At 42.0% G+C, this 24,149-nt stretch overlaps 1 protein-coding gene across 6 annotated transcripts in view; it reads left to right on the forward strand.

Moving 5' to 3' along the window:
- LOC126390174 (amyloid beta precursor protein binding family B member 2-like) overlaps positions 1-24,149 on the forward strand; it is a 71,842-nt gene that overhangs the window by 30,858 nt on the left and 16,835 nt on the right. For 5 of the 6 annotated variants that reach the window (XM_050044338.1, XM_050044342.1, XM_050044339.1 and 2 more), the window contains exons 5-12: positions 9,388-9,632; positions 11,632-11,763; positions 12,348-12,419; positions 15,144-15,194; positions 16,191-16,276; positions 16,689-16,749; positions 20,916-21,062; positions 21,641-21,768. In XM_050044338.1, the coding sequence (XP_049900295.1) occupies positions 9,388-9,632; positions 11,632-11,763; positions 12,348-12,419; positions 15,144-15,194; positions 16,191-16,276; positions 16,689-16,749; positions 20,916-21,062; positions 21,641-21,768 (922 nt within the window). The remainder of the gene's footprint in view (positions 1-9,387; positions 9,633-11,631; positions 11,764-12,347; positions 12,420-15,143; positions 15,195-16,190; positions 16,277-16,688; positions 16,750-20,915; positions 21,063-21,640; positions 21,769-24,149) is intronic. The other variant, XM_050044343.1, reaches the window with a different exon arrangement.

Below are 24,149 nucleotides of genomic sequence, written 5' to 3' on the forward strand. Positions count from 1 at the left end.
GACAGGAAGTGCCCTTGTAACCTCATGGGTGGTTAGCTAGCTAGATCAGCTGCGTCCTGTTTCATGCTGTGTCCTGAATGTGCGTGAGAAGGGCTTGAAGGCTAGTTGTGAGTTGATACAAAATCTGTAGCTGCCAGTGTCTCTCACTTTGTCTTTGTTTTTTTTTTCCTCTAGAGCTGATACTCAAGAGAGAGGCTTTAGCTCCCAGTAATCCTCTGTATTGTCCCTTCCTAGTTTTGGTTTTCATCATTCTTTTTCTGAGAATATAAGCATTTGCGATCTGCAGATATTGACTGCAGGACACAGTTTGGACACACACATGTAGACAGCATTACAGCTGAGCATTTCCATATGTACCTGTTCCTATGGGTGCCATCAGAAAAGCTTAGGTTTGCATCCCACTTCTGTCCATAGGTCTGTTGGTGCAACATGCAGTTCAGTTCATTTAGTGTTACACGTTTGAATGATGTTCTAACCAACCCATCTTGATGGGCATACAATGACTGTGTTTATATGCACACTGATGTTCCACTATCATTCAGAATCTGAAAATTTGGTAGGGATCATGTAAACAGCATATTCCATGTAGCATTGTCAGATTAAGATGTGCGATATGCTGGTATTATTCTGGCTTTAGGAGCATTCTTTGGACATGTATACAGCACATTTAAATTATGCGTCTCAGTTGGGGTTTTTACCGCAGTTTGCAGCACACGGCCTCTTATCTGTTTACGGGCAGCTCTGGGTATTTTACGGAAACCAACAAGCCAACAGTTTGCAAGGCTGTAGTCGTGATTTATGTCCAAAAGAAAAGCCCATGTTTCTGGTCTGAAGGAGAAACACACCTTATTGTAAACATTTAGAAACACTTGGCTATCAATAGGTTTTTGGAAATGTGCAAATACTGCATTGCTGACCTTTCAAGGAGGTGGTTGAAGGAATGAAAGAGGGAGGCTGTGTTTGTGCAGCCAAACAAGTTTGCCATCAGTGGAAAACTTTGAAAAAGTCCTGTTGTGATGCAAAGACGCAAAATGGCTCAAGTGGCCATATTTTGATCTGATAAACAACATTATAGGGTATGTTAATCAGAGTATGCACGATTGCATGTGAACTGGAATGGTAGTGGACTATTTTCATGAGACGTTGTAACAGCTTAGCACGAAATTCATCTTTTTCAGAATATGTGTCTAGACCCAAAACTGTCCCTATACCTATATTTAGATGTAACTCATGGTTATTATTTTTCATCTAAACTTGATCTATGAAATGTAAAAGAAATACTGAGGTATGCTAACGCCCCTCAGAACTTTCTTAAAGTGTGCTATGCAGGGATTGTCGGTTAACATTTTTAAGCACCCAACATTTAAACTTGGGCCCTCCTCCCTACCCTGCTTGTTGTAGAAATGTTATATTTGTTGTAATGGAAAAGTTGATACTTTAGCTAGCTAACTAAGCTAACTGCTGGCACCAGGTTAGCTCTGTGCCACTCTTCATCCTTTCCGCAAGTGCTTGACAGTGAAAAAGTCAGTGAGATGTTTTGAGTTGAGCTTTGTCTGCCTGATGCTTCACCTTGTTATATTTGAGGGTTTTTGGGCCTTGAGTCCTGATGCCGGTTGTTACTACTTGGTCACTACCTTTTTATAAAGTCCCGACCTCGCCTGCACACTGCTCAGGGGTTTCACGCCTATAAACGTCTCGCTTCTAACAAAACAAGAAGAAAATAAGAAAATACAGGCAGAGTCTCTGCAGATAAAAAACACAGCCACACACTTCTAGTAGGTCATAAATGATGATTGAGAGGGATCATTTTTGTAGGAGTCTATACTTTTTTTTTTTTTGTAAAATCTTGCATAATATACCTTTAATCCCAAAGTGATGTCGTCAAATTTCTTGACAGTTCAAAAACTAGCCTGAGCCTAAGTCTATTAATCAACTAATTGTTTGAGCTGTAAAATGAAGTTACTGTACAGTTATTAGGAATCGGTTCTATCTTTTGATCTTCTGAGAACACAAATATGTCTTAACTTCATTAAATATCTCATTATTTATCAGTGTAATTACCTTGAATTGAGGATGACTATGCTCATTGTTTTTCCACACTGTTTGATGATACAGTGCGTACAGTAATGCAGAACTTTAGGGTGGAATTTTTAACTGAAGTTAATTCCTCTGAGTCATCACCTCCTGTCGTGGGCCTCTACTTTCTTAAACTTGCTTGTTGCCTACCTCTGCATAAGGTCCGTTAAAGTCTTTGTATTTCTTTGTCAGCGTTATGTAAAAATCTGGATGTTCACTTTAATTGGGCCCTTAAAACTCTCTGCCTCGTGCTTTGTTGCAAGACATATGAAACACATCCATCTCCTCTAAAGCAGCCGCCCCGACCTCTGACGTGAGCTCAGCTGTAAACCATCCTCTCACACTCTGTGATAGTTGCAGTGCTCTGAGCTGTTGAGCATTGAGTCGCTGCTTTTTTCTCCCAGAGTGCTTCTCCTCCAGCTCTCTGATGACTCACTGTCCCTTTCAAATCGAAGGCTCTGAGCATCTGTGTATTTCATTTCTCTGCAAGTATGATTACGAGCAGCTTGTCCATAATTTGTCAGAATTTACTTTCCATGTGTTTCCGTGTCCTAATTTCCTCTTGCTTGTCTAAAATTATATTCCAACGTAATAATTCTCTTATGGGAGAGCCTTATGTTTTGTGTAGATCAGTGTGCGTATTGATGAGCCGAGGAAGGGGGACAAAAAGTAGATGTCGGCGGCACTGCAGTCTTTAGTTAAGACGTATTGTCCCCTGAGGATTTGCTGAAGTGTCACTAATCATGCTTCTGGCATCATTCATGTTGAATTTATCAATATCTAACACACAGTCACCCATACTGCGGCGCCCTTCTCTCTGCCCCTCTCTCTCTCTCTCTCTCTCTCTCTTATATTGACAAAGCCATGTTGTTTTCCCAGGTGTGTGTCAGATTCCTCTGTGGATGTTGCGGGTTAGAGGGCCAATACGACACTGCTTTCACACAGAGGGGCCAAAACACACACATGCACACACGCATATATTGGGTTTAGGAAGGTCATTTAAAGGGGTCCTTTGCATTCTCACACAACAGCATGCATTGTAACGGCCCTGACACACCACGCTGACAGTCGGCTGTCCATCAATGTTGGGCCATCGGTGTGGATCTGTCGCCCTAGTGGATGCAGTGTGTCCTGCACCATTACTCCAATTCAGCATTGGATTGTGTTGTTAATGTGCTAACTAGCATAATGACAGTCCTCTGGTTTCCCTTTTTGAATCATGAATCTAGACTACCGTCATCTGCTGCTGTGGGGAGTTATTTCCTCTCACGCAGGTGCAGAACGTACGTGCTTGTTGGCTGTTGGCTGTAGTCTTTACGGTATGTTCATGTGCAGCTATTTGGCTGAGACACCGGCAACATGAAGCGACGCAATAATCGACTTTCATTGCCGCTACTCCTCTGAAGTCAGTTTGGTGTGTCTGGGCCTCAACACTAGCAAGGAAACACTAGTTGAATGTGGGTAAGTGCAGCACGTGAGATTCTGTGTTCATTTTGGCATCTTGTGTCTTCTCCCATCATCAGCCCTACTGTATACATCCCTGCTCCTCCTCCTTGCACCTCCACTGTATATGATACTGAATGAAAGATGATCTGGGGTTGCCAGGACAACCAAGAGAGGCTACAGGGAAGGTGGGAAGGAGGGGGGGGAGTGATAAACATAGACATTTGATAAGGATGCCAGATTTTTAGGTTCTTTCCATGTTGCTTGTGTGTGTGTTTGTCTCAGGACAGGAAAGGGAGGGCAGGCTTATTTGAGCTGTTGATGTTGCTGATGCTCCAGATAGAGAGGAAGGAGAGACAACAACAGCAAACATAGCTCAGCTGCAGGGGATACACAACCTCCATCTCTCCCACTCTCTCTCACTGTCTCTCTCTGCTCATGCTTGCACTCCCCCTCCATTCACTCTTTTCTCCCTCTCTTCTCTGCCTCCTTTTTCACATCATGTTCTCCGTGCCTCTCTGCCTCCCCTCTCTTGCAGTGTCCCCCCCTCTCTCCTCTGTCCTCTGTCCTCCCTCCCTCTCTCTCTCTCATTCTATCTCTGTCTGGGGTTCTCTGTTTGGTTACAGCACTGGGTTTTGCTGTATGAGAGGCAGCTAGCTAACTATGATGCTGGGGAAAGACTACATGCTGGCCATTGTGATTGTCAATTACGAGGGTAGGTGCATCTGTCGGCTGGAAACTACAGTGTGGGGTTAGAGTTTGAACGCTGTCTGAGTGTGTGTGTCTGTGTGTGCACAGGCATGGGTATATGTGCCAACACAGGGAAGAAGTTTGTCTCTGTAATGGTATCGTTCTCTAAATCTCTGCAACAGGAGTCTGATCCGTGCATGCTGTATTTGTGTGTGTGTTGTGAGTGAATGTGTGTGTCAGTCTTGTCGTGGTGGGATGTTTGTGTGGTGTCGTTTGACAGAGCATGTGTATGTGTTTTGCTCCACAAGCTCACTGCTCTCCCCTCCCCCCTCCGCTCAACTCTACTCTGGCATGGAGCTGCATGCTAACCGAGGCTATCACAGGCTAACTGCTACGTAGCTCTGCTGTGGCCCATTTCCACATGCTGCATAGGTGCATGCCAGTTCTTAGCCTCAGTGTTAGCATGCTAAAGCTTTTCCCTCTAATTCCACACTTGCCACGGTGCTCGCAGTGGGTGACACTGCCAACTTCGAGGCACGATATTCCATTCGAGCCAAGCTAGGCAGAGCACTAAAAAAGCCTGAGCTCTCCCTCTCTCTCTCTTTTCCTTGTGTACGTACATGCTTTAATCCACATCCAGCAGTCTGTTCATCTCATACTGGCACCCATTCTGTGAGTCACCATCTTCCCTCTCGCTCACAGCAGGCATAGACACTCAGGTTCCCTCTGTTGTAGTTTTTTATTTGCTCTGACCTATTTTTTTGCTCATAAAAGACTGCAACTCCCAGAAGGCAAAGCTTCACAGCTCCTTGCTCTAAAGCACAGTCGCAAACCCCAAGGGATGTCTGCTCCCCCAAGAACGTGTGTGCGCATTTTGCTTAGCTTTGTGGGTGATCTGTGTTTTATTAAATAAACAAAGTCTTAATAAGTGTGTGTGTGTGTGTGTGTGTGTGTGTGTGTCTGTGTCTGTGTCTGTGTCTGTGTGTGTATGTCTGTGTCTGAATTCCATCTTAATCTGGACCAACCCAGTCGTCATGATGACATATGGCCTGCTGTCGTGGCGACAGGCCCATGGGCTGTGTTTCATCAGCATGGTCAGCAGTTCGAGAAGTCTTTGTGCAATCACATACATCGACACATAGACACATACATACACACACACACACACACACACACACACACACACACACACACACACGGCACCAGCTGACCAGTCCCTTGGAGCCTATATCACCTTTATGAGTTGCTACACCACCTAATGCAGTTTCGTATCGTCTTTACTACCTTTGCCACTACATCAACTTCACACACACAAAGAAGCCATCAATTGTTCTATGTGTGTGTGCATCAGCTGGCTTGACTGCCAGGAAACTGCAACCTTCAGATGAGAAGACATGTAGTACCAATACAAGAGGGACAGAAGACACAGTGATATAAAGCTGCATTTCCACTGCATGGTGCGGCACGGCTCGACTAAACTTGCTTTGGCACGTGTTTTTGGGGGGAGTTTTCCATTAACAAAAGGTGTGGGTTATACCTGGTACTTCTTTTGGCACCTGCTTGGTTGAAGTTCCAAGCGAGCTGAGCCGATTTCAGCAGAAATAAGCGCAACGCGGGACATCCTGCACGAACCCACCATTTTTATAAGTGAAGCAAATGACAGTAGTGATGGCAACATTTTTATTCACTTGACCCAGAACCACACAGTGGTCAACTGACGAAGCATAGACATTCCTCTAATCGGTTGCAGAAGAAAAGATCAAGTGAGAGCAGGATGGAGCAACATAGGTTGTGTCACACTAAAATGATGTCACCATGGTTTCTATAGTCTCGCCACCAGACAATCAGAGATCTCCGCCTTCTGATAGTCTGGGGACACTCCTTTCTAAAGTGTGTTTAACACACCGGCGAAAACGGCCGGCAACAAAGTAACGCCTCTTGCATTTTTGAAAAGGACACGCCTTCTCGGAAATGTGCACTCCCCCTTTTCTCGACCACAAGGAAACAAACACACAGAGAGCTTGAAAATGGATGCCGAGAGATTAAACTCCGTTTTATCAAATGTGTGCTCATCCGTGAAGAAAATATTTTTTCCAGCGGATGTCTTAGTTACAACATTATTGAGCTAACTGGAGTAGTTTCATGTCGTATCCGACAACGGGAGGCTTTTAACAGATGACGTCCAGATGTTAGCTTTGCTGCTAGTGTTAGCTGTCCCTGTCAACTGATGCTTTCTAGACATCGTGATTTCCCAAAACTGAATAAATACCACACATAGCAACACAAAACTGCTTTGCTAGCTCAGTCATGTTGTAACTAAGATATCCGCTGGAAAAAATATTTTTTTCACGGACCGTTTAATGAGTTATTACCTATTACAGATACTGCTAACGGCTAAGAAATAGTAATGTTTGTTCAATCGTTGTGTTTATAGACTTTACAAACATCTGATTAGTCTAAACGGTGATACAGTGATGTGAAAATGTGATTTTATATGTATATATATATATACATATAAAAGTCATCAGGGAGAAAGTCATCAGTCTTTAGTTAAGCATGGTTTCTAGGGCTGTATTCAAGGACCGAAATCAATTGGTCGATGGGGGAAGATTATCTGCACTTTATTTCTAGATTAACTGAATCGCCATGGTGCACTGAGAGCACTGTACCTGGTAGTGTTGTGTCCTTCATGTTTGTTTTCTCCTGTCACAGGGCTCGACATTAACACTAGCACAGGGCAAGTAAACTCTGTTCAGGCAGGTGGAATGCCTCGAGTAAAAGATAAATGTGATCTCAAGTGTAATATTACCTGAAAATAAACTGCGCACTGTAACGCTTTTCCACCTGAGCTGTGTGTGCAAGTCTGTTTCATCACTAAATGTTGAACGGGACTGAAAAATCTGACAACCTGGACCTTATAGAAGTAAACTTGGGTTGACGATGTCATATACGACATAACATTATTTATGTTAAATATCTCTGTAATGCTGAATGCCAGAGAGACAGTCGCTATTTTTAGCTCAGGAGCTAAGGAGTTAGCCATCCTACCGCTCCAACAATGGCTCCAGTATGATCGTATCTGTTTCAGGAATTTATAATCCAGTCTTGAACTGCAGCGTCTTTTTGGAGACTTAAATCTGACATTGAATGTCTTTGGTGATTATTTATCTGTTTTCGATTAAAGATGAGAGTTGGAAAATGTTTAACTTAGTGTAAAATGCTGCGCTCGTGTGGAGAAGGAGTGGGACAAAGACCAGCCATCACAAAGGACAAATACAAGTGTCTAACAACAGCGTGGAAAAGAAAACCAGCACCAGAACACCACCGGCCATCTGACCAATGAGAATTCGATCGAACATGAGCATATCAATCAACCAATGGACCAGCCGACCAGAAGTTTCCAGCCTTACCAGTTTCACATGAGTTTTACATGGCGTTGCTTTAACGGTCATCAAGAATCCCACCTGCATGGACAGGGTACTGTCTGTAGTGGAAAACAAAATCAAGAAAAGTACCTGGTACCAACAGTGATTCAAGCCGAGCCGTATCATGCAGTAGAAATACAGCATTAGTATTCTGACTCCATCACCACACAGGACCTGTGTGTGCGTGCGTGCGTGCGTGCGTGTGTGTGTGTGGGTGTTTTCAAGGCAAATGCTGTATTTCCTCTACATTCTATCACCGTCAAATAAATTATGGTAACAGCCATCTGCTCTATATGCTGCTACGGTGTTCTGTTAGGGAAGGGAAGTCTAAATTTTATGTGAATCCATACGTGCTGAGCCAATACGTCTAAGTTAATCAACCTTTAGTGTTTTTCTGGTTTTTGAATTACAGTAAGTGCCATGTGCCTTCTAGACCAGAGCTAATAGTTTGTGCAGGAATATATTAATTTCATTTTAAGATGAATATTTCCTGTCCTTCCACTATATTAAGTAGTCCATGGAGTTATGTAACTTTTAGTGTATAAGTTAATAATTATGCTGTTTCCACATATGTATACTAAGTAAATATAAAACAAATAAACAACAGGGATGAACGATTCATCACCCACACTGCCAAAAGTTAAGCTTCACTGTCAAAGTGAGACATGCAGCATAAATTGAGATTGCAGCATTTAGTGCTTTCATTTCCATCACTGGCAACATGTCATTAACTTTGTAATGTACAGAAAAAGAAGAGATGTACTCAAATTAAGACTCGAGGCTGATTTATTTGCAGCAACCTGTACAGCTGCAGACCTGGTGCATATCTTAAAAAAGAAATGGTGCAAATGATGTGCCTGGCTCTGTTTTTGTTGCCTCCTGAAATCATTTCCATTTCTAATGTTTTGATTTCAGTGTTAGAGGTTTTCCAGAGAAGTCTCTTTGACCTCTATCTAACGTGAGTGCTCTGCTCTGCATAGAAAGCATTTCTTGTTTTAGCAGGGGGAGTTGTTGTTGTGTTGGCATGAATATTTGAGATGATCAGGCATGTGGCATCATCCCGGGCAGCTGGTTACTCCACCCATTTCTAGATTATAAATCTTGTATCTGTGACATAACTTCTGATTTATGAGCTGATAAAAACAGTAAATTAAAGAAGCCATAACAGATCATACACCCATGGAAATGAGAGAGCAGATTTGTTTGGGTTCAGAGAAGAAGCTAATACAATTACGAGGGCTAGAGAATAATAAGTCCTCATTTGTGTCATGTTGCATAAATCTTAATATATTTAAATTCTGCTTTGGGCTTGCTAGTTGGACTGCATCTGATATATGTTTCGCTGTTGGAAATATGAGAGGGATTGCCTGTGCCTCTGTGTATTTTTGTGTATATTTAGAAGTTGTTATTACAAAATGTTTAAAAATGTTTAAGGTATGTGCGTGGGTGTGTTGCAGAACATAAAAACGGCATGTAACATGTTTTACCCAGTTGTTGTCTGTGGAAAGACATGGATTGTTAAAGGACAGCTGCAGCAGATGCTGGTAATCCCAGTCAGCTGTTATTATCACTCAGTATATGAGTTTGGGAGGGTTAACTTCCACTTAACAGGGGCCAAATCGACCGTATGGAAGAAACATTTATATTCTATGTTTGTGTGCAGTCACAGAGGTCTATCACTTTATTGTATTTGTGCCTTTTCCCCTTTGATATCAACAAACCATCCAAATGTGTGTGTGTGTTTTTTCACCAGATATCTGGAGTGAACAATCATTCCAGACAGACCCTGACCTGCCTCCAGGATGGAAGAAGATCACAGACATGGCCGGTATCTACTACTGGCACATTCCTACAGGCACCACCCAGTGGGAGAGGCCTGCCACCCGCCCAGCACCCCCTGGACAGACAGAGTCCCAGGCCCTGGGCGACCACACAGCCTCCACACCACGTAAACACTCCCTGGGCTCACTCAGCCCCTCACCCACTCCTGACCACGAGGTGAGGGACAGAACAACAAACTGACACACATGAGCATTTGCCTTTTTGTTATTGCTGTAATTGTACATCTGCAGTTGTTCTGTTAAACGGAGATCACACAAGATGGTTTAAGTGATGGCAAACAGTTTGTTAGCCGGTCTGGCAGCGGTCAGCCTCAAACTGGAGTTGGAGTATAGTTTCCATTTTCCAGTCCATTCACAATGTAAAGAGATGATGAGAAGCAATGGGAAAAATAACAAAGTCACAGAATTAAATAAACTTCCATTTGCCAGTTACAGTAGGCAACTATTAATGAATATTATTGTTATTTGTTTGAAAATTAAAATAGTCATTAGTCTAGATCGAAGCTTCTGATGAGCATGAATCAGTAAAACTGCAGTTTGTCCTGTATCCTGTCTGTCAGATTTCATCTTCACCTATGGCTCTTGACAAAACTCTGATGGATATCATCGTGGAAAACACTATTTTCTAACAAGCATCGCACTTATACCTCTACTCCACCTACATGGAACAGGTTTGATTCCAGTTTGCACACCTAATTATGAACCGTTGGGAGCATTTTGACCAAAAATAAATTGCTTCAAAACCTGAAGAGCTGGTTCCCAGCTGTAGTGAAAAAAAATGACAGGTTTTGCATGACCTGAACCCGTGTGAACCGTGATGAACTCCATGAGTGTATCTGATTCTACAGGTTGGAGAGAGAGGATGGAGAAGTAAAGTAAAAAACTGTCTTCTCATCATCATTAGTTGGTCCATGCTTGTTTTTTGGGTAAAAACAAATATCAGTAAAAACAGAACAAAAGCTTGCAGGTAACCGATGCGATCCGATTTCCCGCTACTACTGTTTACTTTCATTTCACATTGTGCAACACCCTCCGCTGAGGGTTCATGATAACAATGGTACGGCTCAAAACTGGTGGAAATACACGTTGTTTCGCGAGATAGCACCAAGGTTTCAAGAATCCTGAACCTGAACCAGTGCTAATTTGGTGGAAAAGTGGTATTAGTTGATTTTTGTCATTTGTAATTGTGGCATTACACCAATGTGGTGGCACTGTATTGTAATCAGCACAGTGCACCGGGAAAGGCGCTGCCAAAACTGCCAAAGAGGAAGAGAAGAGCCGTCTTTTTTTCTGTAGCAAAGTGGGTACCAGCCCTATAAACGCAAAAGAAAGCAGATGTGGTCATTATTAGTCTCCTTTTCACTGCCATTCAGTGTTTAAACACAGTTTTATGTCACCAGCTGTCACTTTCAAACAATGTTGTCAAAGTTAGCTCAGTGAAATCTTTGCAGTTCGGTAAAGCTGTAAAGATATTCACAGATTTGAACTTCCAGGATTCGTGATATCTCACGAACACCTTGATTGAATTTCTTCAAATCTGGCACAAACGTCCACTTGGACCCAAGAAGAAACTGATTAGAATCTGGTGGTCAAAGGGTCAAACATACTGTGATCTCCCAAAACATGTTGTTGGCCATAACTCAAGAGATCATACACCAAGTATGACAAAAATTGACACAAATGTCTAATAGGATAAAATGAAGTGATAACATTTTCTGTGTGTTAAGTTTCCACGTTTTCACAGACATGGATGTTAACTGTAAGTGCGATTTGACTCATGCACAGAGGCATACAACCGCAAGGCAGCAATTCTAGTTGGAAAAAATTTTCAGTAACTTCACACTTATACGGTGTAGTGTCTCCCAGTCACTATACACACATATAATTATCAGAACTCCTAAAATACATTGCCAGAAAAAAGTGTTGGAGCCACGATACACATGCACACATGTCTGTACACATGATCAGGATGGTACCACTGGAAAAAAAAACAGCACATAGCAGAAAATTAATATTAGAGTGGCTTTTCACATGTGTGGATATTGTACAATCTGTTGCCACTCTATTAATTATGCCTAGCTAAAAGAAATGCAGTCTAATACGACAGTCTGACTATAGATCCTTCATTCCTAAATCTATTGTGTGTATCTCTGTAGTCGTGCCAGGCAGAGGTCTTCTTCAGGGCATCAACTCGTTCAGGCAGCACCACCTCTGACAGCTCAGTGGAGCCTCTCTCCACTCACGAGCCCACCCTCACCACATGTGGATTTGTCAACAGCTGCTACTTTGTAAGTATCCACCAAATGTTTTTTTTCTGTTTCATTGTACCTACTGTCTGTGGTATTCTGCACATTTTGTACAAATCTATTTTAAGCCTCCATATGGTCCATCTAGACTGGACAATATATGTGTCTAATTGTTTTTCTGTAGTCCTGACTGAGAGTAGTGGAGGATTGGCAGAATTATGCAACAAGACAGCCGGGTAAAGAGAGTGAGACACAGAAAGGACCATCAATACTGCAGTCTAGCAGCAGAACACAGGAATACAAGAACACCGAGTCAATCAATCAGTCAATCATGCAGAATGATGGAGGGAAGCGGAGAGAGGAAAGGAGATTGATAGAGAGGAGCATGGTGTAGATAAAATATTGATCCAGTGAGAATGGACTGATGTTGACAGATAGATGTGCCAGAATGAGATCCTGGCACATCTATCTGGAGCCACTGACCTGCAGTCTACTCGACTATTAGCTAGTGACACCAGAGCCAAAATGGCAGATAGACTAATATGGTGGATGAATTCTCACTACGGTAATTTTAGTCATTTTTTGATCCTTGATCTCTCTTTGTCTCCCTTTCTCTCTCTCCGTAGCCTCGGTCCACATCTCTACAGGGGGTGCCCGATCCAGAGGGTCGCTCACAGCATCTCGAAGATGAGGAAAAGGTAGGCTACTTCAAAACTTTTCATGTTTCTATCTTCCTTGCCTGCCACTCTCCTTGTTCTCTTTTGGCTCAAAAGCCTTGAGTTGTGCTTTTATATCTTCCTGTCTGTGTATGTGTAGCACAATAGGGCTAGGTATCGGTACTTGTTACCTTTAAGGTATCAACAGAAATAAGCCAGCACCAAGAGTATCAAAACTTCTCCGGTCAAAAAATATCTGCATTTGATTCATTTGTACCCAGATCCAAAAAAATGCTATTTGTATGGTTCTGCTCACAGCCAATCACTGCAAGCATTCTGCAATTTAATGTGACGTGATTGGCCCACTGCTGCAGCAGCTATAACCCATACAGTTTGTGGTGTGGTGAAGTTGAGCACAGCGAGTTAGCAGTTTAGCGTGTCAAGATGGTATTTTACACAACTGAATGCTTCCATTCACATGATGGGTACTGACTGAAGCAGAAAAATATGAAGTACTCTATTGGTATCAGTATCACTTTAAAGGGCCAGTGTGTAATATTTGGCATGGTTTATTGTCAGTCTGAATCTGAATCTGAATATTCTACCCATTAATATGTTTATACAAGTGTATAATCGCTATAAAATAAAATTTGTTTGGTTTTCGTAGCCTTATAATTATGCTTTTATATATATATATATAGCAAGGGCCTTGCTTTAGAGAGGTCGCCATCTTGCGCCGCCATGTATGTAAGGCAGCCTGAACGGACAATCCAGCCAGCCAGACAACGCGTTTCGCGTGTATAAATAAACCAACTAAGACAGCGGAAGGAAGAAGGAGGAGGAAACAGCAGAGAGTGTTAGTAGTTCGTCGATAGNGGCTACGCTGTCAGTCAGTGTGCGGGCTGGAGGTTGGTGGAGCAGAGAGGGGAGGGGGTCCCCACTCGGTATTGTAAACGAGTATGTGCGTAAAGTTATGAAGTGTGTGTGTTACGCTAGAAGAGTCAGAGTTTGGGACGGAGTCTTTTATCCCCTGGAGTGTTACCAGAGTTTTTGGAGTGCTCAAATAAATGGAGTGTTACCAGAGTTTTTGGAGTGCTCAAATAAACTGGCCTTTTCCCCGAACGCTCCTCTGGTGTCCTGCTCGTGAGTGATCCATTACAATATCGTAACATGGTTTAGATTTCTAAATAAACATTCACCTCGTCGCTAGATAGACCTACTCCTGAAAAACTCGTGCGCAAGGCTTTTTGTCCCTACGAGGCCACCGTCATTTACCCGATGGGAGGGGTGAGCGAGTGAGTCCTGCAATCTAGAATTTGACCACTGATGTCACTGTTTTCAACCCATTTTACACACTGGCCCTTTAAGGGTGCTGGCATTGGAGTCTTGCTGTCAAATTCTTTTAAATGATACCCAGCCCTACACACAGATACAACAAAAAAGATACCTATAGCATCAGTATGTGTGTGTATATTACTGTATAGGTATGTCTACTTGTGTGACATACAGTGCAGTCTGTAAGTTTTTGGACAGTGACATGTTTTCATTTGTTTTGGCTTTGTACTTCAGCACACAGGACAGTGTAACATCATTGACGTTTGATTAATAGTTTGTCTTTACTGGTACTTTTTCTGTCATAGTTATAGTGATACTCATGGATGGATTACTGAATGGCCCAGAGGCCCAAAGTGTTAGGGGCCCCCCTGGCCTTCACCTACAAAATCTCACTTGAAGAGAGATATAACCAACCTGGAAGAGACTGGAAATTACCACAGAGAGATGCAAAACAGCTACAAAGAGACTCTCATCAAAAGGGGCAAAATAACGACAAAGACACACAGAAAGACTGCAAAGAGGTGCTAAACAGCTGCAAAACAACACGAACAGACTTTCAACGAGTACAAGAAGGGGCAAAACAACTACAGAGAGACACAAAATGACAACAAAGACACACAAAATGACTGCAAAGAGATACAAAGCAACTACAACAAGACTCAAAGTTACTAAAAAAGTAACAGAAAAAGACAACGAGACACAAAATGACTACAAAGAGACACAAAGCAACGACAAAGAGACATACAATGATTTTAACAAGGTGCAAAACAATTACAAAGGGACTCAAAATGACCACAAAGAGACCAAGAACCGCTGTAAAGAGACAAAGACACTCACAACCACACAAAGGGGCAAAACAACCACAAAGAGACAAAATTGCTTCAAGAGATGCAAAACCATAGAGAGATGCAAACCAACAATGAAGTCCATGTGTCTTGTTCCTTTGTATGAGAGCTGATGGGGACTTCTGCATGTCTGTGCCCAGGGGCCCATGTCTCATTATCTGCCCATGGTGGTACTCTTATGTTTTTCTTGGTTTTTTTGCTGACTTTGCACATAACTGGAGCTGAATGTCGGATCCATTTCAGATCCATCATCCAGAAAATAATGTCACTGTCCGAACAGCTGCACTCTATGTCTGTATTGTTCATGTTCTACTAATCAAGAATCAATAGATTCTCAGCAGTGAGGTGAATGTTCAATAGGAGCAGGAAACACTTGAGAAAACATTTTCAAGTCTGGATCGATAGCTTTTCATTGAAGAAATGTTCTGCTGGGTGGCTCCTTATTGCAACAGGCACTCTGTGTGGAGTGAGCTAGTTGGCTAACAGCCCTCTTCTGTCTTTCTTCCCTCGCTCCCCTCCCACCTTTGACCCCCAATCTTTGCCCCACCACTGTGTGTGTACATGTGTGTTTTAACGCTGTATGTAGAAACAGGTGTGGAGTGATTTTGGCGGAAAGATTGATAGTGAAGTGTGGAAGGCAAGTATAATGCACTCAATGGGTCTTGGTCTATCCTCACCCACTCTTTGAGTGTGTGCATTTTAATGTGCTAGAAAATCACTGTCTGGGCAAAAGCATGTGTGGCTGATGCTTCAACATAAATGTAACTGCACCAACCACAGCATTTTGTCACGCCTGATATGTTAAACACCTCTATCTGGCTGCAGCAACACAGTCGACAGGTTCTTTCTTTCTTTACTCATGTGGCTAAAACATTGTCATCTTTCCTCCTGCTGGCACAGATCTGAATGTGTTTGCACACACAAGTGTGTGTACATGCTATGTGTTAACTTTCTTTCCTTGATGCAGCATGCCCCATTACACATAACACACCGATGACATTTCTCCATTCAGCAAGGCCATTCCGCCCACACTTGGATGCATGCTGGCATATACTGTGTGGGGTCAAAAGATTTACATTTGGTTTCTGCCAGCTTTGTGTCTTTTTAGCCCCTCTCCCACATGCCCTGTATGCGAGAGTGTTATGGCAGCTATACATAAGAGTGTTATGTTAGAACGGGAGCCAATTCGATTTTCTGTTTAAGATCCTCAGGCAGTGTGGGGGTAAGATTTCTGGATATCTGCCATAGCTGCAGTTGGCCCAAAAGCACAAAACTGCATTCACAAGCTGTACAATAAGTGAACTGTTACAAGAATAATATGAATTAAATGTCCTCGTGCATTAATAAAAGGTTTTCAAAATACATCTGGATCACTTTGAACTGCATTGCCACACAACTATAAAGTATCTTAAAATAAAATGACAACAAAGCTCTTATCTATCTGGAGTTATGTCCTGTGGGAGTTTTTCTTCCCGTTAGTGTGTGAATGACAAAAGGTTTCAGTTTTAGCAGACAATATTACAGGTTACATGTGTGAAAGGGGCCTTAGTGTTGGTTGCCTTTTGGCCAGAGATTGTGAGTTTTATTTTGGAGTCACTTTGCACTCTCTGATGATGTCACCTGTGTGCACCAGGACCTGCAGGCAGCCACAGTGAACCCTGACCCCAGTCTGAAGGAGTTTGAGGGTGCTACGCTTCGCTACGCATCACTCAAGCTAAGGTGAAATACCTTCACAGACACACACATACACAGACACAGACACATGCGCACACACATGCAGATAAAAGAATCAAACTACCTTTGTTCATAAATCTCTGCAAGCAACCAGAGTTGCAAGTAGATATCCGACATATTTTTTCGTTCTCTGTCTTGCATCTAGTTTTGTCGAGTTAGTCTCTCTAATCTTGTATGTAATCAGTGTTAGATTTAAATGAGGTCAGACAAAGCAGGATGTTAGTTGTTCTACTCAGGAAATGGCTCCATGTTCCTATTAGTACAATGACTGCCAGTAGCCTTTACATGCAGGGCAGGAACCTTGTCAGTAAAGCAGCTAGCGGTTGCAATGGTAATAACAGCACACTGCTTCTTCTATAACTGCAGCCTTTTTTTTTTTTTTTTCCCCAAATTTCAGGAACCGTCCAGCAGTGGAAGAAGAGGAGTCCAGCAGTGTCAACAGTGACCCAGAAACAAAAGTAAGGAGCCTTTCCTACAGTTGACTTAACTGCAGAGACATGTCTGTGTTTGTAATCCGTGGTATAAGTCATAAATAGGGCCGGGCGATATGGAGAAAATTAAATGTCATGATATTTTTGAATGAATGCCTATATATTGATAATGCAGTGATATTGTAGGGTCGGTGCTTTCACAAAATATTTACACAATGAGATTTTTTAAAAATAATCATCAGTAATGTGGATATAATGACTGAGTGAGTAAAGGCAAATAATAGAACAGCTAGAACAGTCTGGTAAGTTAAGAAAATGACATCACTTTACTGTAATGCAGCCTTACAACACTTATGATATTACTATATCCAAAGTGTAAGATATATTGCCCAGCCTCAGTCATGATTAACATTTTCCTTCTATTCTATTGTTGTTCTATTGTTATGTATGTTAAGAAAATGTTCAGCTGTAGTACCTTTACATTTCTAAATGCTAGATAAAAGTTAATTGTAGGTTTTTTGCTTGTCAACCTGCTGCCTTCTTTGTGACTTTTCTGTGTTGCCATACCGCAAACTATAAAAAGCTATATATATATGTCATTGTGGTTATAGGCCCTTAAATTTTTTTGTTCAACTTTAATTCAATTTTATAAATTCAAGCCCTTAAAAGTTCTAAATCTTAAATGTTAAAGTCTTCAACTTGAATTTGTGAGGCCTTATTTTGATCGAATTTATCCATCATATTATTTCTTTTTGTCAAATTGAGTCAAGCTCGTCTGCGTAGAAGTCTACATTTCAGATGTTACACATCTTTAAACCTTCCACTGAATCTAATACCGTCTTGCACCTTTTGGAAAATTTTAGATTAACTTATTGCACTTAAATAATGGTACGCTACATAAAATCTACCTCTGCTTGGGACTGCATGTGTACTACTTACGAGTAGAATTTAACTGGAATACTTGAATAAGAAAAAGATTATCTGTGTAAAAATCAGTCTTAAATTTGGTTAAAAATTATCTTGAAGATGTCATAAAAAGCATTAAAATTTAAGTTTCTCATACCTGTAGACACCCTGGGCTTGAAGAATACCTCCACTTGTGGAATGTAATGTTTTGCAGAATCTAAAGTTACTTATATTTGTGAGTGATGTAATCCTACTTTTAAACACTGTAGAATATAATCAACATTCCCAGCACACACGGCCTCTTGCCTTGAAATGATTCTGTCTGTATGTTTCAGTCTGTTTATGTCCTCAGCCTGTTTGTTTACCGGTAGTGTTTATGTCGATCACAGTGGCTGTCTGTGGTCTCATCTGTGTAAAGAGATATCTAAACAATACTGCCTCCATGTGGAGGAACCGAGAAGTGCAGCTCAATGCAGCACACTGCTGCATCAATTACCAAGACCTCTTAAACATTCAGAGCTGAGATTCAAATGAGACATTTTAGGTTTTTAATCACAGAGTTAGGCTCAATAAAACAGCACTTGGTAGAATGCCATGCCCATTCAGCTGATTCCAGCAAATGTCAGTGGAAGGTATAAATTAATTTAGAATCCAACTAATTAAACAGAAAAACAGATGAATTATTTATCTGATCTGCTACAGAGTCGTTGCATTTTGTCACAAACTGCAGCAGATTGCCAGGAGGCTAAAATACATTCCAAGGTGTGTGTGGTGTTCCCACAATGCCATGGTGGCTGAATAGATCAAAAAGCACTACGGATTAGAGTTTAAAGCCAACTTTCAGCTTGATGACGTGGTGCTGATTTGGCTGTCTACTGTCTGTTTCCCTCTGAGTGTTTGTCTGGCAGAAATTCACAATCCTTAGCAACAGTGACACTGTGATGAATACCAGACACAAACACAGATCTACAGTCAGGGCATCTGGTCCAGAGCACACTCTGAGACACACACACACACACACACACACTTCTAGCATATAGTCCACTGCAGTATCGAGAGTCGAACATTCCCTTTTCTACCAATTAAAAGGAGTGAAATATAAACAACGTCTCACTCAACAACAATTTCTATCCGTCACAGTCTAGAAGACTGAGCAGATAACTGCAGCACACACACACACACACACATATGCAGAACATTGTTTACTATCGAAAAAATGATATAAGCTGTGATAAATAAACAGATAATACAGTTATACCATACAGGATTGTTAGTTACTGTTTGTAAACAAGCTCAGCAGTGAAAGTAAAAGCAGACCCCAGCTCGCTCTCATTTAGTGTTTTGCCTTGCTATATTTCCTTTTTTCTGTGCTTTATCTCTAGGATGGCGGTTGCCTACAGTCTGGCACCTTGTCACTACCTTTTTATAAAGCTCTGACCTCACCTGAGTGCTGTGGGGGAACATGCCCATAAACTTCCGGAGCACAGAAAATAAAAAGAATATAAGAAAATACAGGCAAAGGGCAAAGTCTCTGAAGAAAAATACACTGCTACTCACTGAGCATGTTTCATAAGTGATGACTGAGAGGGTTTATTTCTGATGAGTCTATACATTTGTTTTAGGAAAATCATGCATTAGTGTATCTTTTAAATCTAATCTACAACAACAACTACAACTACATTAAAAAAATCCCTGATGCAATATTGCAGTCTGTGTTTTCATGCAAGTTTACATTGCAAAGATGATAAAATAATGGTATATTGTGCAGCCCTACTTAGAGTATGAGTTTCAAAACCTAGCAACCCTTATAGAGAGGCATACTCTAAGTAAAGCTATTGGTTGGGTGTGACACAACTGACAGTTCATGTGTCATGTAGCTGCTACCACCTGCTGGTCTGGATCTGTGACTGTCACCAGACTCCTGACAGTAGAGAGAGATGCACTGTGTGTGTGCATGTCCACACATGTCTGTATACTGCCTGTGTGTGAATGAATTACCCACCTGTCAGCTCCACTCAGCTTTAAGTCAGCACTATAAACATCCCCACACTGAAGACACCATGTTTCTGTACATCCTGCTGTGACATACTAAAACTCTGTATGTTTGTGTGCGATCAAAAAGAACAGTAGGTAGACATCCTATTACTGCTCACACACGACAAACATGTTTCAATCTGTTTGATATGAGCACTTGATTCACACATGAACATGTTTTCCCACAACAGAGCGGGATGCCACTGATTGGTGTGATAGTGACTCACTATATTTGCTGTCTGTCTTTTTCCCTCTCTGACCTCTTTCATCATGGATCTCTGTAGTCTGCAAAGTACTTTGTGAATGGACTCCTGAAATCAAATGAATACTTGATGAGGATGGATGGATGGGCCTCTCTCCTCTCTTGGCCTCTTCTCCTCTACCACCATGCTTTGTTGTCCTCATCTGTTTATCGATGTTTTTGTCTTTATGGAGTTCAGATTGTTTGGCTCTACTCTCAGAGTCCAGTTCAAAACCCCACACAATGGTGTTGATATTTAAAGTCACTCAAAAAATGACCATAAAGCCTTAATAGAGCCTAAAATAAAAACCTATTAGGTCAGTGTGCACAAAGTGGTGATATATCTGTAGCCCCCATTACACTGCCTGTCCAAGGCGGGAATTTCACAACATTATGCCACCTCGCTTTTCTATATAAATGGTACAATTGTGGAATGGGAGGACAGAGTTGTATCGCCTTTAAACCGGCAGTGGAGGTGATGGAGGTGATAACAGCACCAAAACAATGTCTATATGAAAGGGACAGTCAGCAGGACAGGACTATAGACGGTGTGCAACCCATTGCCAGGAGATTTGTAAAGCAGCTGATAGCAGTTAGCAGCTAACTCATAAAGGTAGAGTGTCTGAAAATGTGTGCAAAATGGAGACACAATGAGGTCCGAGACTTCCTTACCTTCCGAACAGAGGGCAAGACCAGCCAACATATAACAGGGATGGAAATGATTGTTATTGACATGCTATGCCATTTTATTGTTTATAAAGTGCTGCCAACACGTATGACATATGTAACACTAGAGGGTCACATTGTTGTGTGTGCTTCTGGGATGCCAGCATGCTGTCTGAAATCACACACTGGAGTGGCACAATGCCACCAATGTTTGGTTCTCTTTAAAAATGCAAAGGCGACATAAAGAAGGAACGTTGTAGCAGCTCTAGAGCGCAATCTGTGTGTATAAGTGTAAGGAGTGTGCTTTATATATAACAGCATCATTGGTGTGATTGTGTGTCTCCAGTGTTTTGCAGTGCGCTCTCTGGGATGGGTGGAAATGGCTGAGGAAGACTTGGCTCCTGGAAAGAGCAGCGTCGCTGTTAACAACTGCATCCGACAGCTGTCCTACTGCAAGAATGACATCAGAGACACCGTCGGCATCTGGGGAGAGGTGAGGAAGAGAGTATAGTGTGTTTTCATGTGTGTTTCTGTGTTTTGTTTTGGCCCTAAAATAAAGGGTGTCGAGTTTTTAGCAGAGGAGGAGTGCTTGTACAGAGCCAGGACGATGAATTAAAAGGTAAGGGCGGAGCATAGATAGAGCAGCAGTAGCTAGCCGGGGCAAGAGTCTCCTGAAATATATGTCAAAAGATTGAGGGAGGAGGGGAGAATGAAGAGAGGAAAGTGGAGCAACAGTATGAAGTCTTTCCCTCCCTCTGCTGTGGTTGTGTTTAATGTGAAGTGACAGAACAGAGGGAGAGAGCTTCATCCTTCTTTCAATAACCTTTCATCTCCCACCCCCTCTTTTTAAGGTTTGATCATTTATTTAGAGACACACACACTCACATACACACTTAGGCACCACACATGCACACACAGGCAAATAGACTTTATAGGCAAGTAAAAGAAAGCACCTGACCTTTAGAGGACTACCTCTTGCAACGTCTTGAGCTGCAGGAAATAAGGATTCCATGTTTTTGTGATGAGATCTGAAGAATTTGTGTGCGTGTGCGTGCCTGTGTGTGTTTTCAGGGGAAGGACATGTACTTGGTGCTGGAAAATAATATGTTGAACCTGGTCGACCCCATGGACCGCAGTGTGCTTCACTCTCAGCCAATCGCAAGTATCCGGGTCTGGGGCGTTGGCCGGGATAATGGCAGGTTAGTCACCGTGGCAACCACATTTCCTTTTTTTTTCTTTCTTTCTTTAAATATTGATTAATCCAGTTTCCTTGTCTTCGTGACTAATCATGAGTGTGTAAGATGTGAGGCTGTGGTTTTCTCAGAATGCATGCTGTGCTCTAAATTGTCTTTAACATTTTTGTAGAGATGCACTGATTTATCATACGAACATTGGTACCAGCAGATATTCGCCTTGTTGACTGCCATCGGCCTATTGGCAAATAAGATGAAATTCTGCTTTGGCAATAGCCGATGTTTCCTGTCGAGTGACGTCAATTTTGCACAGGCGAAAAAGCAGGCGTGAGACTAATGGCGTCATGTCCTCCGGGGGACAATACAAACCATGTTTAGGATGACCCGAGATCTACCCAGGGCCACCTTTGAGACAAAACTCACTATTGTTGCATCAGGGGACACACCTTACTTTTCCCCTGGTAGTGCTACATTGAGAACAACAAATGTGTGTTTATATTGGCAGAAGAAGAGCTAGTTAAAGTTAGCTGTTAGCAGCCGATGGAACTATCCGCTAACGGAGATTCCACTGAGTTACAATATGATGGGTTCAAGCTCTATTTAGTAAAAATGTTTATTGGACGAAAGTAAATAATAATGTTATCATGATGTGTTCAAATGTAATCTTGTAAAATGTAGTTTTTGGCAAGAAACTTGAATAAATACAGCTGTTAGAAGGAGAAATTTGTTGATGTTTTCACAGTAATAAAGAACATATATTAGAGATGGCATTGTGATATTTTATATATAGTAAACAGGCTTCTGAAGCAGCTATTTTTTTTTAAAGATTTTTTTATGTGAAAGAAGTTTATATAAAAAGTTATTTCATGAATTTGTGTGATTGAATTTGTGCTCATTCAAGGTAGGGTAATGAAGGGCTAAATGACTGTAAAACACTTATTTGTTCCCCTGGCACAAAAGGGGGAATAATTAACAGACACAAAATAAACAAAAACAACAACAAAAAAACGCTGATTATTGGCTGTTGACCAAAGGGTTATTTTAAACATGGCCCCAGAATTTCACATAGTTTTCACATTTTCACATCTCTTCATTTCTGTAATGTAATGGCTGACTCATGTTCAAGTTAAGACATGTATACGTGGACGAAGCCTCCTGTCCGTCATTTTGTGCATATTTGTACACGTTTTCTGAAAGCCTAAGGATAAGGACAAAACGAAGCAGTACCACCTGAGATCATAGAGGCATTGTAGTGTAGTCCCAGCAACATGCGACCGAAGAGCACGATGAAGACAATATAAAAACTGCCTAACGCAATGAATCTGTAATATTGTGAAAAGAATTCTCCGTCAGAGGCAACAGCCATCTACACCTCTGCCTCCATTAGCAGGTACATTATTATGACCTCCTCCACAGTCACTATGGTGTCAGTAACTTTTGGCTCTTGAAATGTAAACGGAGTACAAATATCCTGAGAGTGTTATTAACCAGTCATCCAGGTCATGACTCACTAAGGCTTTTGTTATCTGGGTTTAAGTTTTCAAGAACTTAAATCGATAGATTAGTCACTAATGTAAATGAAGTCAATGGCACGTCACACCTACTCAGTAAAAGGTCAGGGTAACAATTGAGGGCAGTGGACGGGCGCTGTGGTGACAGGCACAAGAGAGGAGTTAATGATTGATGATGAAGGGATGCTAATGAAAGATTAATTCGTCAGTACAAAGGACAGGATGAGAGGCAGAATGGCCTTTATTCTCTTTCACCACAAATCCCCAACCGACTATCCGTCCCTCGCTTTCACCTCAGTTTAGCTCAAAGAGGAATTTACAGACACAGTGTGGCAGTGCTGCTGGGTGACCAGCGAAGGGCGCTCTGCGCTGCTGCTGAATGCACAACAAGAAATGTAGGTTATCAGGCACAGCCGGGTGATGTGGACTGGAGAGGTCGGCTGCTGTATAGTTGGAGCTGGCACGTGCGAGAGGGAGTGCACTCAGGGAAAGAGGCAAGGCTAAAAGCTCTTGGCATATGCAGAGCTGCAGAATTCTGTTGCCTCAGGGATTTCTCTTTTCTCTCTTTCTCACACACACACACACACACACACACACACACACACACACACACACACATACATGCAGCAGTGTATGTTACAGCAGATTCATAAGATCGGCCTGTCAGATAAAAGGAATGTGTGTTTTCCGAGTTCTTTTCAAGCATCCACATCTACATATAGCAGGAGAGTCGGAGCAGTGGGAATACCTCAGCTGCAGCAAAGGGAGGAGGAGGATGAGGAGAAGGAGGTGGTTGGAGGGAGGAGGAGTAGAGGGGGGGTTATGGCAGGAGAGAGGGAGAGAGGGGGGATGAAGCTGCCAGAGGGGAGGTATGGT

The sequence above is a fragment of the Epinephelus moara genome, chromosome 5 (genome assembly GCF_006386435.1).
Source record: "Epinephelus moara isolate mb chromosome 5, YSFRI_EMoa_1.0, whole genome shotgun sequence".
Lineage (NCBI taxonomy): Eukaryota > Metazoa > Chordata > Actinopteri > Perciformes > Serranidae > Epinephelus > Epinephelus moara.